The 14,369-nt window shown below is 40.2% G+C and overlaps 1 protein-coding gene and 1 pseudogene across 1 annotated transcript; both read left to right on the forward strand.

Moving 5' to 3' along the window:
* The first annotated feature begins 224 nt into the window (after positions 1-224).
* LOC110906408 lies at positions 225-1,352 on the forward strand (annotated as a pseudogene).
* Positions 1,353-8,217: 6,865 nt separating this feature from the next.
* Positions 8,218-8,994, forward strand: LOC110906407. The gene has a single exon (XM_022151543.1). It carries the CDS (start codon positions 8,218-8,220, stop codon positions 8,992-8,994), a length of 777 nt encoding a protein of 258 aa, XP_022007235.1.
* Positions 8,995-14,369: the final 5,375 nt, after the last annotated feature.

A 14,369-nucleotide genomic window follows, 5' to 3' on the forward strand; every position in this document is an offset into this window, starting at 1 on the left:
CCTGCGGATAAAAGGTTGTTCTCTATGCACATATTCTCTTTTACGGCTGTGAGAGTGTTGGACACGCAGAGGGTGATGTGACAAGGCTCTAACTTGTCCTTTTTACTGTTCATGACAACTGACCATTTCTGTACCTTTTAACCTTTCAACCTTTTAAGCTGTTGTGTCTCTAATCAGTTTATTAAGGTTTGAGCTACCCCGTCATCAAAACCCATATAAACAAAATGAGTGTACCAAATCCATTTGTGGATCTTGCAAGTAAGGAACTTGAAGAACTATTGTCAGATGATATTGAAATAATTGCGCAACAATTTTTGGAGCTCGACACCGGTAGGGCCAACCATTCTCCCCCCCCCCCAAAAAAAAAGTCGAAATGCAAGTGCATTGAAAGATGTCATGGAGATGGTGATGGTCGTATGTGGAATGATTATTTTGCTCCCAATCCGGTGTACCCCGAGTATCTCTTTAGACGGCGATTCCGGATGAGCATTCGTCTATTTAACCAAATTGTTAAAAGGTTAATAAAACATAATAACTGGTTTTCACAGAGATTTAACGCAATAGGTGGAAAGGCTCTTTCACCTCAACAAAAATGCACAACAGCTATTCATCAGTTGGCATACGATGTAGCAACCGATGAAATCAATGAATACGTACGCATTGGTGAATCTACTGCTATCCTTTGTTTACAAAAGTTTTATAGTTCTGTTATTGAAATTTTTGGTAAAGAGTACCTTAGAAGACCAAATGAAACCGACATCCAACGGTTACTTGAGGAACATTTAAATGTGCATGGCTTCCCAGGAATGCTTGGAAGCATTGATTGTATGCATTGGACTTGGAGAAACTGTCCAACTACATGGAAAGGTATGTACACGAGTGGTGATCATGGTTGACTAACCATTATGCTGGAAGCGGTTGCTTCTCATGACCTATGGATTTAGCATGCATATTTTGGAGTGGCAGGTTCAAACAATGACATCAATGTGATTAATCAGTCGCCACTTTTTAACAAAGTTTTAAAGGGGAATGCGCCACCATGCAACTTTACAGTGAATGGAACATAATACACACAAGGATATTATCTTGCAGACGGAATCTATCCAGAATGGTCAACACTTGTCAAGACTTTTTCATACCCACATGCCGATAAATTGAAGTTTTTCGCCAAACATCAAGAGTCATCAAGGAAGGATGTCGAGAGAGCCTTTGGTGTTCTTCAAGCTAGGTGGGCAATTATTCATGGTCCAGCAAGATCTTGGAGCTTAGACAATATTAGTGATATAATGTATGTGTGCATCATATTGCATAATATGATTGTGGAGGATGAATGCCATGCTATATCTAATTAGGCACGTGATGATCATGAAGATGATCCACCAAGTTAAAATCATGGATCCGTGCCCGCATTTCAAGCACGACTCGAAAGGTTCAAAAATTTACGTAGCGAGGAGGCGCATCATGCAATCCATGGTGATTTGATGGAACACCTTTGGGCAAATCGGGCAACCCGGGAGTAGTTAGTGTTTATTTTTAAATATGTTTGCTTATTAAATCTAGTTTTCTTTAGTTTTTATGTAAGGATATTTCTTTGTTTTTATATTTTTAAAAAACTTACGGTACCCTTATTTTGAATATTGTACCATTCTTACATTTAATTAAATCATCTCGTTACATTAAAATCAAAACCTCATTTAATTTTCATACATTAAAAAAACCCTAATTGCTCCGACTATGTCGGGCGACCAAAGGCGGCCAGATCCAGAAGAATGGGAACAAGCTCGTCATCGAAAAAGGAGAAGGAATGATCATCGGGTTAAGGGTAACAATAAGGTAATATCAAAGTTCTTTGTTTCGAATCTCCCTCCAAAGTGTTCGTCACAAGATCTTATGGAGGTGTTGGGAGGTTACGGTAGATACGAAGGGTCGTATATCGCCAGGAAGGTAGATAAATGGGGTAAAAGGTTTTCGTTCGTATCCTTCTCAGATGTTAAAGATATTAAGCGACTGGAGGAGGAGTTATCGGACGTTTGGATTGGCTCATATAAGTTGTTTATTACGATTGCCCGGTTTGTGGATGGTGAGAAGGTGGCTAAGCCGGTTAGTGATCCGATACGGAAGACGACAGCAACGTATCAGAAGACTCATGCAAACCCTAGTTCTGGGGTAGCATACGAGGGGGGTGGTAGTCCGTTTTTGAATGGGTCTAACAATGCGGCAGTAGGTCCTGGTCGGTCGTTTCTGGACTCAGTGATGAACAGAAACAAAGTGGACATCATTAGAGTCGACGATGTTGTGGAACGGTTTTCTGAATGGAATGGGTATGCCTTTGTTGGGAGGGTGGTGGATTTTAATACCTTGGTTACATTGAACAGTTGCTTCGTAAGAATGGATGCTTATCAATGGACATCATGTATTTGGGAGGGCTTACTGTTGTATTGGTTTTTCATGAAAGTGGTGAAGCGGAGAGGTTCTTTAATGATAATTCTTGTTGGACCGTTTGGTTTACGTCCTTAGCTCCTTGGGACGGTAATGTTAGTATGGAGAAGGAACGTATTGCATGGATTCAAGTGCATGGGGTACCGGTTCAGTTGACGTTAGACCAAGTGTTCGACTCGATTGACAGTAGGTATGGTAAGATGGTTCACTCGGCAAGCATGTCGGGTGACGATAACAATTTTTTCGTATGCTCTTATTGGTGTTTTAACTAAGGTGTGTAAACGGATAGTGGATCGGGTGGACATCAGTTGGAGGGGTAAATTGTTTAATGTTTAGGTAGATGAAGACGTTGGTGATTGGACCCCTGATTGTGTAGTGGATAATGAAGAGGATGTTATGTGACAACCCTCATAATTATATGTATCAGTACGATTTATTAATGTTAATTAAAGTGCTTGATGACTGTGCTGAATTACTTAACTGCTTTCTGACTACTGGGTCATACTTACATATGCTTGTTAACATACTAGTCTTGTGCAGAAAATTGACTAAATAGTCATGTAGGCTTTCCTAAGTGTGGGGAATTAAAAGTGTTACAAAAAGATACATAAAAGACACTAAACGGAACAACTTAGCACTTTAACGAACCGGTATCTAACCGAACAACCGGACATTACCCGGGACACCAAAATTTTGTCAGAAACACTGGTTTATTATTTCTGAACTAGTCATGGTCTCCGAATACCCCAACACACTAGAAAATATGACATACACTTAATGCATTAGATATTACACTTAACCTCCTAAATAATTACCTACTTAAGATCAAAACTTACAATTAACCCCCCCCCCTCTATATTTTCGGCTCCAAGGAGGGACCCACCCTCATCATCACCAAATCCCATGGAATATTTACTCTTATTTTGATTGGGCCTCTTTACTTGTTTCACTTGCCAAGATATTAGTGAAATGATTATAAGTAGGGTGGTTACAAGAATCATCATTTCTCTCTCTCTCTCTCTCTACAAGATCACTCCATCACCCTCACCACCTCTCCCTCTCTCTCGGCCCTCCCTACATCCGCCACCACCACCACCTTGTCACCACCATTACTCCACTTTCAAGCTTGCTCCAAGTGCTAGAAGGTTATCCTTGAAGGTTGAAGCTTGGAGGTCTTGAAGGAACTTCATACTTTGCTCTACACCTCATCTTCATCATCATCCTTTGTTCATAAGTTCATCCCTAGCCTTTGAGCTAGTTGTAAGTCTTTGATTACACTCTTGGTTACTTGTATGATGATTATTCGAAAGATTGTTGTTTGATGTTTAACACAAGAACATAAAAAGAAAATGAACAAGGAACATGAACATAAGTTTACATAAAGATGAAATCTTGTTGGATTACGGTTGGTTAAAGCATGCATGATGTTTGATCGTTGATTTCTTGATAAACCCGTTGTTAGGACATTTGTTGATACGTTTTAGTAACATTTAAACTATAAAAAAAGCATGCTGATTAGCATTTTCAGCCAACTTCAACTGGCTGTAAATGGATCATAATAAATCGAAAAACTGATTTTCTAAAGCCTAAATTATGTATTTTTGAAAAACGGATCAAAAGGCACTGGAATCGTAATTTTTCGAGGTTGTTTACTACTTTTAAAGGTCTGTTTTTGGACAGCAGCTCAAGCTGTGTTTTTACTGCAGAAAATGTGTGATGTGTTTTTCGTCATAACTTGAAACCTGAGTAGAACTAGCTCATGAAATTTATACTGTAGATGATCACTGATGTCACGGTCATTCCCCAACTAGAATTTCGTCAATCGGACCTACGATGAATTTTAAGTGAATTATTCTTTAGACTGTAGTCAGAAAGTGACAAATTTGATTGCAGTCCGGTAAATGTTTTTTTTGAAATATTGGTAATGAACTGAACCCCAAAATTTTTACAAAATAATATTTGGATCGTTTAACCCGTTCTGTAAAAATTTGGGAATTTTTGGAGTAAGTTAACTATTTTATTAAAATTCCTGAAAACAGCCCAGTTTTGAATGTTAAAGCTGAAACGACATAGGTAGTAATTTGCGTGTCTAAATGTCGGGTAGGTTATCTGAGAACGATCTAACATGTTATTTGTCAATGAAAGTGTTATGTGCAATGTCGTATGTTTACTTATGAATGGGAATAGATGAGATGTTAATATGGGCATGAACCGTTAAAGTGAGTGCATGTTATGTGGTAGATGCGTGTAGGAACTTCGTGCTTATTTGAAGTCACTAATAAACTAAGTGGTAATCATACTAGGACGTGATTGACCGACCTTGACTGTTAGTTATTTTTGAGAGTCAAACCGAGCAACCAAAGGTGAGTTCACACTCTTAAGGCATGGGATTCCCGGTGGGTTGGGAATGGGATTAAATAGCTAAGACGGAACTTGTACTTTCACCACTACTAGACTACTTACCTCCGTCCTCGGATTGGGAAGGACGCCAGCGCTAAACCTACGTATTCACTACATACCACTGTCCTCGGATTGGGAAGGGCACCAGCGCTAAACCTACGTATTCACTACGTACCGCTGTCCTCGGATTGGGAAGGGCACCAGCGCTAAACCTACGTATTCTTATACGTACCTCTGTCCTCGGATTGGGAAGGGCACCAGCGCTAAACCTACGTATTTAATATGTACCTCTGTCCTCGGATTGGGAAGGACACTTATATATACATCTAGTCTAGTGGTTTACAACATGGGGTAGCCCCCACCGTTTATGGTTTGGAAAATAAGGAAAGTTGATTTAACCTGCAGTTGCAAACAAACTCATAGTTCTTGAAAAACTACTTTATAACAAACACCTACTGTGAACTCGCTCAACTTTGTTGTTGACTCGTTGTTACATGCCTTGCAGGTCGTTAGATGCTTATGGAGCTTGTGCGAGGAGGAGGTCTTTGTGGGATATGGACTGTTATGTCCCATTCTAAATATTTAAACTTTATGAACTTATTGAACTTATGTTTTGATTCCACATCTTATGCTTCCGCTATTTAATTTGAACTTGATTAACTAGTTTTGAAACACCAATTATATTGCGTGATTGGGTTTTATCTATTTTAAATACATTGTTCAATATGATTGGTGGCTGGATCCTGGTCATGTCACGCCTCCAAGCGGTGATACTCCGCGTGTGGATTTTGGGGGTGTGACATGTTACTTCGGAGACACCAGAGGAGGAGAAGGTCGATGACCTTATGCAGCAGGATGAGAATGTGTTTGCTCACTGTGAGGAGGGGGAGGTGCGAAGGGATGAAGGGTTGGGGAATGTTGACAATGATGGGGTTGGGAATAGTCATGGTATCTCTCTTGGGGCTGGTGATGTTCGTGGTTTGGCTGAGCCTTCCGGAGTGCAAACTGTTACATCCACTGGTAGGAAGAAGTTTCGTCGTAAATCACTATTCAAAAATAGAAGTGAGGGTAGTGGTTCTCTTGAACGTCCTAAGAAGAGGCCAAGGGAGAATAACGACATGTTCGGCTTGGACAAGTTGATTGGTATTTTATCTGATGCTTCTGAGTCGGGTGGTAGTGGTGAAGCAGCCGGTAACGATTGCTTTCTATCTCCGGATCTCAACCAAAGAATTACAGCCGGAAGTTTAGATAGTGGTTCTATTGTAGCGGTTCATGCCGAGGTGAATAATAGTGAGGCAGTGGTTAAGCAGCCATTGATTTAGAAGCATCGGAAACAGTGGAGTTGAGTAGAGCCTTGGGGTGGAAAACTTGAGTGATTTCATGCCGAAGGTTAAAGAGGTGTTGCGTACTGAAGGGTATCAATACGGTGATCAATGAATGTTATTTCATTGAATATCCGTGGTATAGGGAATCACGGTAAAGCGGATTGGGTTCGTCGTCTTCGGACTCATAATGAGGTCAGTTTTTTAATGTTGCAGGAAACACAATATAGTTCTTTGGATCGGTGAACTTAGGGCGTTTTTGGGGGGTTGGGGATTTTATTTATGATTGGGTGCCTTCTACGGGTAGATCGGGAAGTTTGTTGTCTATTTGGGATCCTCATGTGTTCGTCATGGACAGGGTGGTAAAAAATCCTAATTGGCTTCTTGTTTCCGGGGTGATCAAAGGGAGCGGGTGTCCGTGTCATGTGCTCAATGTGTATGCTCCGCAGAATATAGTTGCTAAACGTGTTTTGTGGACAGAGATTATTGGGTTGGTTGGTGAGGGGGTTAGTAGGTGGATTGTGGCTGGGGATTTTAATTCGGCCAGAAGCGCGGAGGATAGGCAGAACTCTATTTTTAATGTGGTTGAGGCTAATGAGTTTAATGATATCATTGATGCAGCGAACCTTCATGAGTAGTCCTTGAAAGGGAGGCGTTTTACTTTTGTTGCAGGTGTGAAACTGAGTCGCATTGATAGGATTTTTGTGAACTGGGATGTCTTTATGGAATGGCCCTGCGTTGAATATATTGCTTTAGAGAGATATAAGTCTGATCATAGTCCTCTGTTGTTGAAGATGGGTTCGAGAAATTTCGGCCCTAAACCCTTTAGATTCTAAAACTCGTGGCTTGGTCGGGATGATTTTGGTATGATTGTTAGAAGCACCTTAGAAGATGGCTCGTTCACTGGTAACCCGGACTCGATTCTAATGAGGAAGTTCAAGATGTTACGTAATAATATTTCCAATTGGGTGGTTGAGGTTAAAGCGAATGAAATAGAGGAGAGGCGTTTTTTGGATCATGAGCTTTGTGTGTTAGATCAAGCTTTGGAAAGTAGAACTTTATCTGAGGAGGAGGTTTGGACTTTGGAAGAGATAAAACGGCGAACTGGAGAACTAGATGATTTTAATTATCGTGATTTGAAACAGAAGGCGCGGTGTAATTGGGCTACTCATCGGGATGATAATTCGAGATATTTTCATGGGTTTATTAACAAACGTAAGGCGTCTAATCATCTTCCTGGTTTGGAGGTTAATGGGAGGTGGGAAACGAATCCGGTTAGTATTAAACGGGAGGTTATGGGATTTTTCCGGGATAAGTTTAAAGACTCTTTGTGTAACCGGCTGAAGCTTGTGTGTTATGGGATGTCCTCGTTGAACTTAGTGGACGCTGATGGGTTGGTTGCTGAGTTCTCGGTGCAGGAAATCAAACGAGCGGCTTTTGATTGTGGTGCGGATAAAGCTCCTGGTCCTGATGGATTTAACTTTAGATTCATTAGGCATTTCTGGGACTTGTTCGAGACTGACTTTGTTGATATTATGGGTCATTTTCACGAGGTGAAACGGTTTAGCTCGGGGGTTGGGTCGTCTTTTATTACACTGATTCCTAAAGTTAGTGCTCCTTCGAGCCTGGGGGATTTTAGACCGATTAGCCTTATAGGGAGCATCATTAAAGTGGTGTCCAAGGTGTTGGCAAACCGGTTGAAGTCGATTTTGGGTAGTCTAGTGTCTGAGCATCAGTCAGCGTTTTTATCCGGGAGATATATTCTTGATGGTCCTTTGATGACCAATGAGGTTATTGCTTGGGCAAAGAAGAGAGACAGGAAAATCTTTTTGTTCAAGATCGATTTTGATTAGGCATACGACAACGTTAACTGGGAGTTTTTATTGTCGGTCATGGCGCAGATGGCCTTTCCTGTTGCTTGGTGTGATTGGATTCGTGGTATCCTGGTTTCATCTAGAGTCGTTGTTTTAGTGAATGGTTCCCCTACCTTTGAATTCGGGTGTCAAAAAGGCATTTGACAGGGAGATCCGCTTTCTCCTTTTTATTTATTATTTTGATGGAGGCCTTCTCGGGAATGCTGAATCAGGCATGTGATATAGGTGCTTTTCATGGGGTCAAGCTTCCTAATGATGGTCCGGCTATGTCTCATTTTCTTTCGGATGATGCTATGATTATGGGGGAGTGGTCGTCGTTTAATTTCACTAATATGAAGCGTATTTTGCGTATCTTTTATTTATGTTCAGGTCTTAAGATCAATCTCCACAAATTAGTGCTTTATGGAGTGGGAGTGGAAGACGCAGATGTTGTGGGTATGGCAGAGACTTTAGGATGCAAGCAGGGTGCATTGCCATTTTCGTATTTGGGCATCAAGGTTGGGGCAAATATGAATAGAGTGTCGAACTGGGAACCAGTGGTGTCTTCGTTTAAGCGGCGACTTTCGAAATGGAAAGCTAATACCCTTTCTATTGCCGGACGTTTAACTTTGATAAAGTCGGTGTTGGATAGTCTACCAACATATTACTTTTCCCTTTTCAAGGCGCCTAAGAAGGTTATTGGTGAGCTAGAAGGTCTAATGAGACGCTTTCTTTGGGGAGGCACGGAGGATGTCCGAAAGATGAGTTGGGTTTCGTGGGAGATTGTTACTAAACGTATTAAAGACGGTGGGTTGGGGATAGCGCCTCTTGAGGTCAATAATAATGCGATGTTAGTCAAGTGGTTGTGGAGGTTTCTTAATGAACCTAATGCATTATGGAGAAGAGTAGTCGTTTCCATTCATGGCTCTTCTAGGGGTTGGGGTATTGCGCCTATTAACAATGCCATTCCGGGCGTTTAGAAAAATTGCGTTACTTTCTGGAATAAACATAAGGTAGAGGGGGTTGGCCTAAATGGTATTATTCGTGGTAGTCCCGGGAATGGGAGGCAAATTAGATTTTGGTTGGACACGTGGTTGGGGAGTGAGCCGCTAAAAGTTTCTTATCCTACTCTCTTTGCTCTCGAGAAGTCTAAACTTGTACTGCTTGCTGCTCGTATGAAGGTTATAGGGACATGCCATGTTTTTAATGGGATTGGGTTAGAGCTCCGATCACTACTGAAGAGGTCATTGACAAACAATCGATGGAGGCTCAGTTGCAGGCGATTAGCTTAGACGGTAGAGAGGACAGGTGGGTTTGGTCTCATGGCTCTAATGATGGGTTTGAAGTCGCTGCTGTCAAGCAATGGTTGCGAGGTTTGGATAATGGTGCATCTACTTTCGGGTTTCATTGGAGTTCCCGGGCCCCAAACAAATGTAATATTTTTATGTGGCACGCGTTTTTGGATCGCCTCCCAACTAAGATGGCTCTTGCTCGAAGAAACATTGCCATTAATAATCAGTTTTGTGTTTGGTGTGAGGCGTATGAAGAAACTATAGAGCATGTTCTTACAGGTTGCGTTATGGCTTTGGGGGTGTGGAATGCGATTTCTGTTTGGTGCAACATACCTAGACCGTTTGTTTTTCACGTCAAGGATTTGGTGGATTTACATGATCATAGTGGAGTGGCGGGGGTCAAGAAAACGATCCTTCATGGTATCATTATCATTGCATGCTGGAGATTATGGCGAGCCAGGAATGATAAGGTCTTCAATAGTAAGGCGTCTAATGTGGTGGATTTGGTTGCGGATATCAAGACATTGGGGTTTTTATGGTACAAACATAGGTTTAAGGGTGGGGTAGTGGACTGGAACCGATGGTGTTCATTTGATGTAATGTAATTGGTTGTTTTGTATTTTCTTGGTGTTCGACTTCTTTCTCCGCCTTGGAGATAGTAGTCGGTTTTGGTTGGTTTTTATGAAGTTCAATTTTCATAAAAAAAACAAAGCATTTAATTAAATCATCTCAGTACACTAAAATCAAAACCTCATTTAAATTTCATACACTCTTTCAACAGAACTAATACACAGACTTCATTTATTTATTAAATCAACCAACTTCATTTAATAATCTTTATTTCATTTCATTTTCATACTTTATGTCAAAAGAACGAATAAATGTAATTTACCAACTTCATTTATTTAATTAATTAACCAACTTCATTTACTCCATGTAATTTACTTACCTACCCATTGAACTCTATTTACCTTATATTTAGAACTACCAGTTGAATCACCTAAAGAACACATAAGATTCTGCAACTATCACCAAATTTCATCACCTATCTCACCATAAAAAAAATGAATCCAAACCAAAAACTAAACTTTACCGAGTTGTTGAATCAAGGTAGTGCAGATAAAAACCCAAACTTACCACTTCCAAACTTTGGGTTTCCACAAAAACAACTAAGCCAACCATTACCAAATATTGGTTTTCAACAGTTCGACCAAAATTCTGGAGTGATTAAACAATAAATAATGTTTCAGCAGTTCCAACAACAAATGATGTTTCAGCGGTTACAACAACAAATGCAACAACAACAACAACGACAGAGTCCTGCTATTCCAAGCACCGAAACATCATTTGTGGAGCCTCATATCTTTAGTGTTGAGGCTACTCCATCCACCCAAAAGAAAACAACAAAAAACAAAAAAAAACACGAAATTTGCGGAATCATCTTTTGAAGTGAGACGCATCAAATGGACCTTGGAAAAAGTGGTTCTGCTTGCCAAGGCTTACGTGCACATTTCTGAAGACCTGGTCTTCAGAAATAGTCAAAGGGTGGGTGTATTTTGGGGATGATTTTTAGAGATTTTCTTGAAAAGCCATCAATTTCCCAAGAGAGGACTGTCCATAACTTAAGGTCACATTGGCACCATGTTTAAAACTAAGGTGAACATATTCAACGACCTATACATACGCAACAAAAACAATACAAAGAGTGGTATGTCGGACGAAATGTTGCTGATAGAAAGAATAACCCCACCGAACAACCATTTCAATATGAGCATGTTTGGAGGGTTGTGAAGGACCACAAAAAATGTTCTGGACCAATCAAGGTATACGGTGCTTAGCCGCCCAAACGCACAAAGACAGCGAGCACTGGTGAATACACCCTGGTTGGTACTCCTTCCGATGCCTATACCACGGCCTTGGACCTTAACGCTAATACCTCATTGTCGGTGGAGGATTATGGCATCTCACTAGATGATGATGATGATGATGATGATGATGACGATGATGTGCACAAAATGCAACATATAAATTACATCAATTGTGGCATAAAACTAACCTTTTTTAGTACTAATGTTGGAAAACGTGTGTTTTTGTCTTCCGTTTGTATTTTCAGGATTAAATGAGCTCAAATGAACAAAAGAAGCAAAAAAGGCAGCTAAATCTAACATAAATACAAGAAAAGGAACAAACGTGGCGTGGCCGACCTCCCCGACAGCATCTTCCAGAGCAAAACAAGAGAAAAAAAGGCTGAACACGCCCCGTGCTCAATGAGCACGGGGGCGTGCCCAAGTGTCAGCAGAAAAGACAAAGTTGTAGAAGCTTCTATCGCCCACCACGGGGTCGTGCTCAGCGCACACAGGGCCGTGGTCAACTCTAAGATTCGCATAATCTAGGGAAATCTTGATAGTACAGATACGCTTCTGCACACGGGGTCGTGCTCAGCGGATACGGGGGTGTGGTCAACTAATGCAGACAAACTGCAAATAATGAAGAAAGAGAAGGAGGATGGACACGGGGCCGTGCCCGAGCTGCTGTTCAGGCTATAAATAGGGGTGCTGGGCTCATTTGCAAACCATCCCTTAGCACACCACCTCTCTCACACTTCACCCACCACCCACCACCATCACAACACCATCATCCACCACCATCATCCATTGTCCATCATAGAGTGTGTGAGTCGTCTCGGGATCCAAGATTGATCGTAAGAGTTCTTGACAATCAAAGGCCATGTTTGCCTAAATCTCTTACATCACTTGGTGAAGACAAGTGTTTAGTGTAATACTTTTTATTTTTAATCTTTTCGCACTTTTTATTTGGTTATGTATTACTGACTTTGATAACTAGTTTCTTATGTTGAAGGTGATTCTTCCTTATCGTTTGTCTGTGGTGTCTTGTCATTATTTTACTGTCTATATAAAATAAAAGATTTTCACCATTCATGTCTCCACGGTCTATATGGAGATATGTTGGCTACCTGGTCGGGGGTTAAGGGAACGGTTTGGTAAGAGTCTTGCCATTGTTCAATGTATAGATCCTGCAAAGGACCTGGGTCAAATTTAGTAGGACCTCCTTCAATACCCACCGGCATTGGATGGCGGGGGTCCAAACTCTTTGATCCCCTTATAAGTAAGCTACTATTAAAACTTTAACCCGGCTACTTAGGACTGTATCCCTGCTGACTCAGACTACTTAGCCGAGGGTAACGTCACCTTCAAAAGAGGGGCCTACCACATTATGCATTAATAACTTAATTAATTATCTTTCAATAATCCGACCCTTTAGGATTGTATCCATGCTGGCTCAAACTAATGGGTTGAGGGTAACGTCCCCTTCAAAAGAAGGGCCTACTACAATAACTAAGATAATCTCTTAAAAAGTGCAAAAGTGCGAAAATAATCAAAGGTTATACTACACACGAGTCGGATCCAAGTGATTCATCTTGTCTATCTGTTTTTATTTTTATTTTATTTTTCAGCATTTTAGTTAGTTTTATTTTTCTAGTTTAAAAACCTTTTTTCTAACTTTTGATTTGATTAGACGTTGAGGATAAACCGGTACTAAAAGCTCTTGTGTCCTTGGACGACCTCGGTATCTTACCAACACTATTCTACGTCCACGATGAGTGCACTTGCCCATATGTGTGTTTAGTGTTAGTAAATATCGTGTTTTATAAATTTAAAACTTAGCTAAAAAGTGTAAAAGGGCTTAAAATATACATAAAAATATATTACACTACACGCACATCAATGATGATGATGATGATGATGATACAAAGGCCAACCGGGAGGGACAAAGCAAAGGCAAAGGATAAGGTTAAGATTAAGAGGAATGCCAAGGCAGGATCTTCTTACCAAGAAAAGAAAGAAGAACTACTTGACCGGTTAAATGAAACTCTGTCTCTTAAGCAACAAGCGATTGGTTATTGGAGAGTTCATATGACAAACTAATTGGAATTTAAATAGAAAAAAATACTTTACATCCCGACTGCTCACATGGACCCAGTTCAAAAAGCCCGACATGACACCGAGTGTGCTAGGATTAAGGCAAAGTATAACATGGATTAATCGAGAGTAGTTTATGTTTATTTTTAAAATGTTTGTTTTTAAATCTAGTTTACTTTTATTTTTAGGTAATGTAATTTTGATGTTTTTATGTTTTTTTATTTTATTTAAACTACTTATATTAATTATCTAATCATTTAGTTTTTTTTAATACATTTTAATAATTTAAGTAAGTGAACTTAAAGAAAAAATGGGTAAACTTAAATAAAAAATTGGTGATGATGTGGAAAATGGGTGCACTTGCCCATATGTGTGTTTAGTGTTAGTAAATATCGTGTTTTATAAATTTAAAACTTGGCTAAAAAGTGTAAAAGGGCTTAAAATATACATAAAAATATATTACACTACACGCAGATCAAGTTTTTGGAGCCGTTGTCGGGGACACAAGGATTTTAAGAAAGTTAGGAATCAACGGCCTAATCGTTTTTTCTAATTTTTCTGTTTTTTTTTTTAGGATTTTCTTAATTTTTCAGCTTCTGCAGAACTCAGCACGGGCCGTGCCCGCTGAACACGCCCCATGCCCAATCTTTGGAACTGGCAATCCTGTTTTAAGTCAGACAGTAGGCTAAACAAGGGGCCGTGCCTACTCAACACGCCCCGTTCCCAAGTTTCAGTTACTGAAAACAGAACCGTAAGATCCCGACGGTTGGTAATTTCTGGCACAAACATGAGTGATACTGATATTTTTTACTTTCAGCACTCTTATCGTACGTGGTGTCAAATATGTGGTGGCTCTCATAAAGAATTAGAATGTTATTTTCTAAATTATAAGCCCCACTATATAGACCCAGTGTTTTCCTGTATCCTAAAGAGGGGCGAAAGTAAAAATAATCCATATCTCTCCCTCGAATGCTCTCAACCGGACCTTCTAGGAGAAATGCTTCTTGATGAACTATTTCAATTAGAAGATCTAATTCTTAATTGGTTAAAAGAACTTAAGATGGATTTCATTGATTCATCTCAAGACGATACCCAAGAAGAATTGTTGGGATCGCATTCGAA

Source organism: Helianthus annuus, chromosome 14 (assembly GCF_002127325.2).
Source record: "Helianthus annuus cultivar XRQ/B chromosome 14, HanXRQr2.0-SUNRISE, whole genome shotgun sequence".
In the NCBI taxonomy this organism is placed as follows: domain Eukaryota; kingdom Viridiplantae; phylum Streptophyta; class Magnoliopsida; order Asterales; family Asteraceae; genus Helianthus; species Helianthus annuus.

Excerpts from the sequence above, each read along its gene's own strand:
- LOC110906407 (XM_022151543.1), top strand. The coding sequence starts at position 8,218 with ATGGAGGCCTTCTCGGGAATGCTGAATCAGGCATGTGATATAGGTGCT.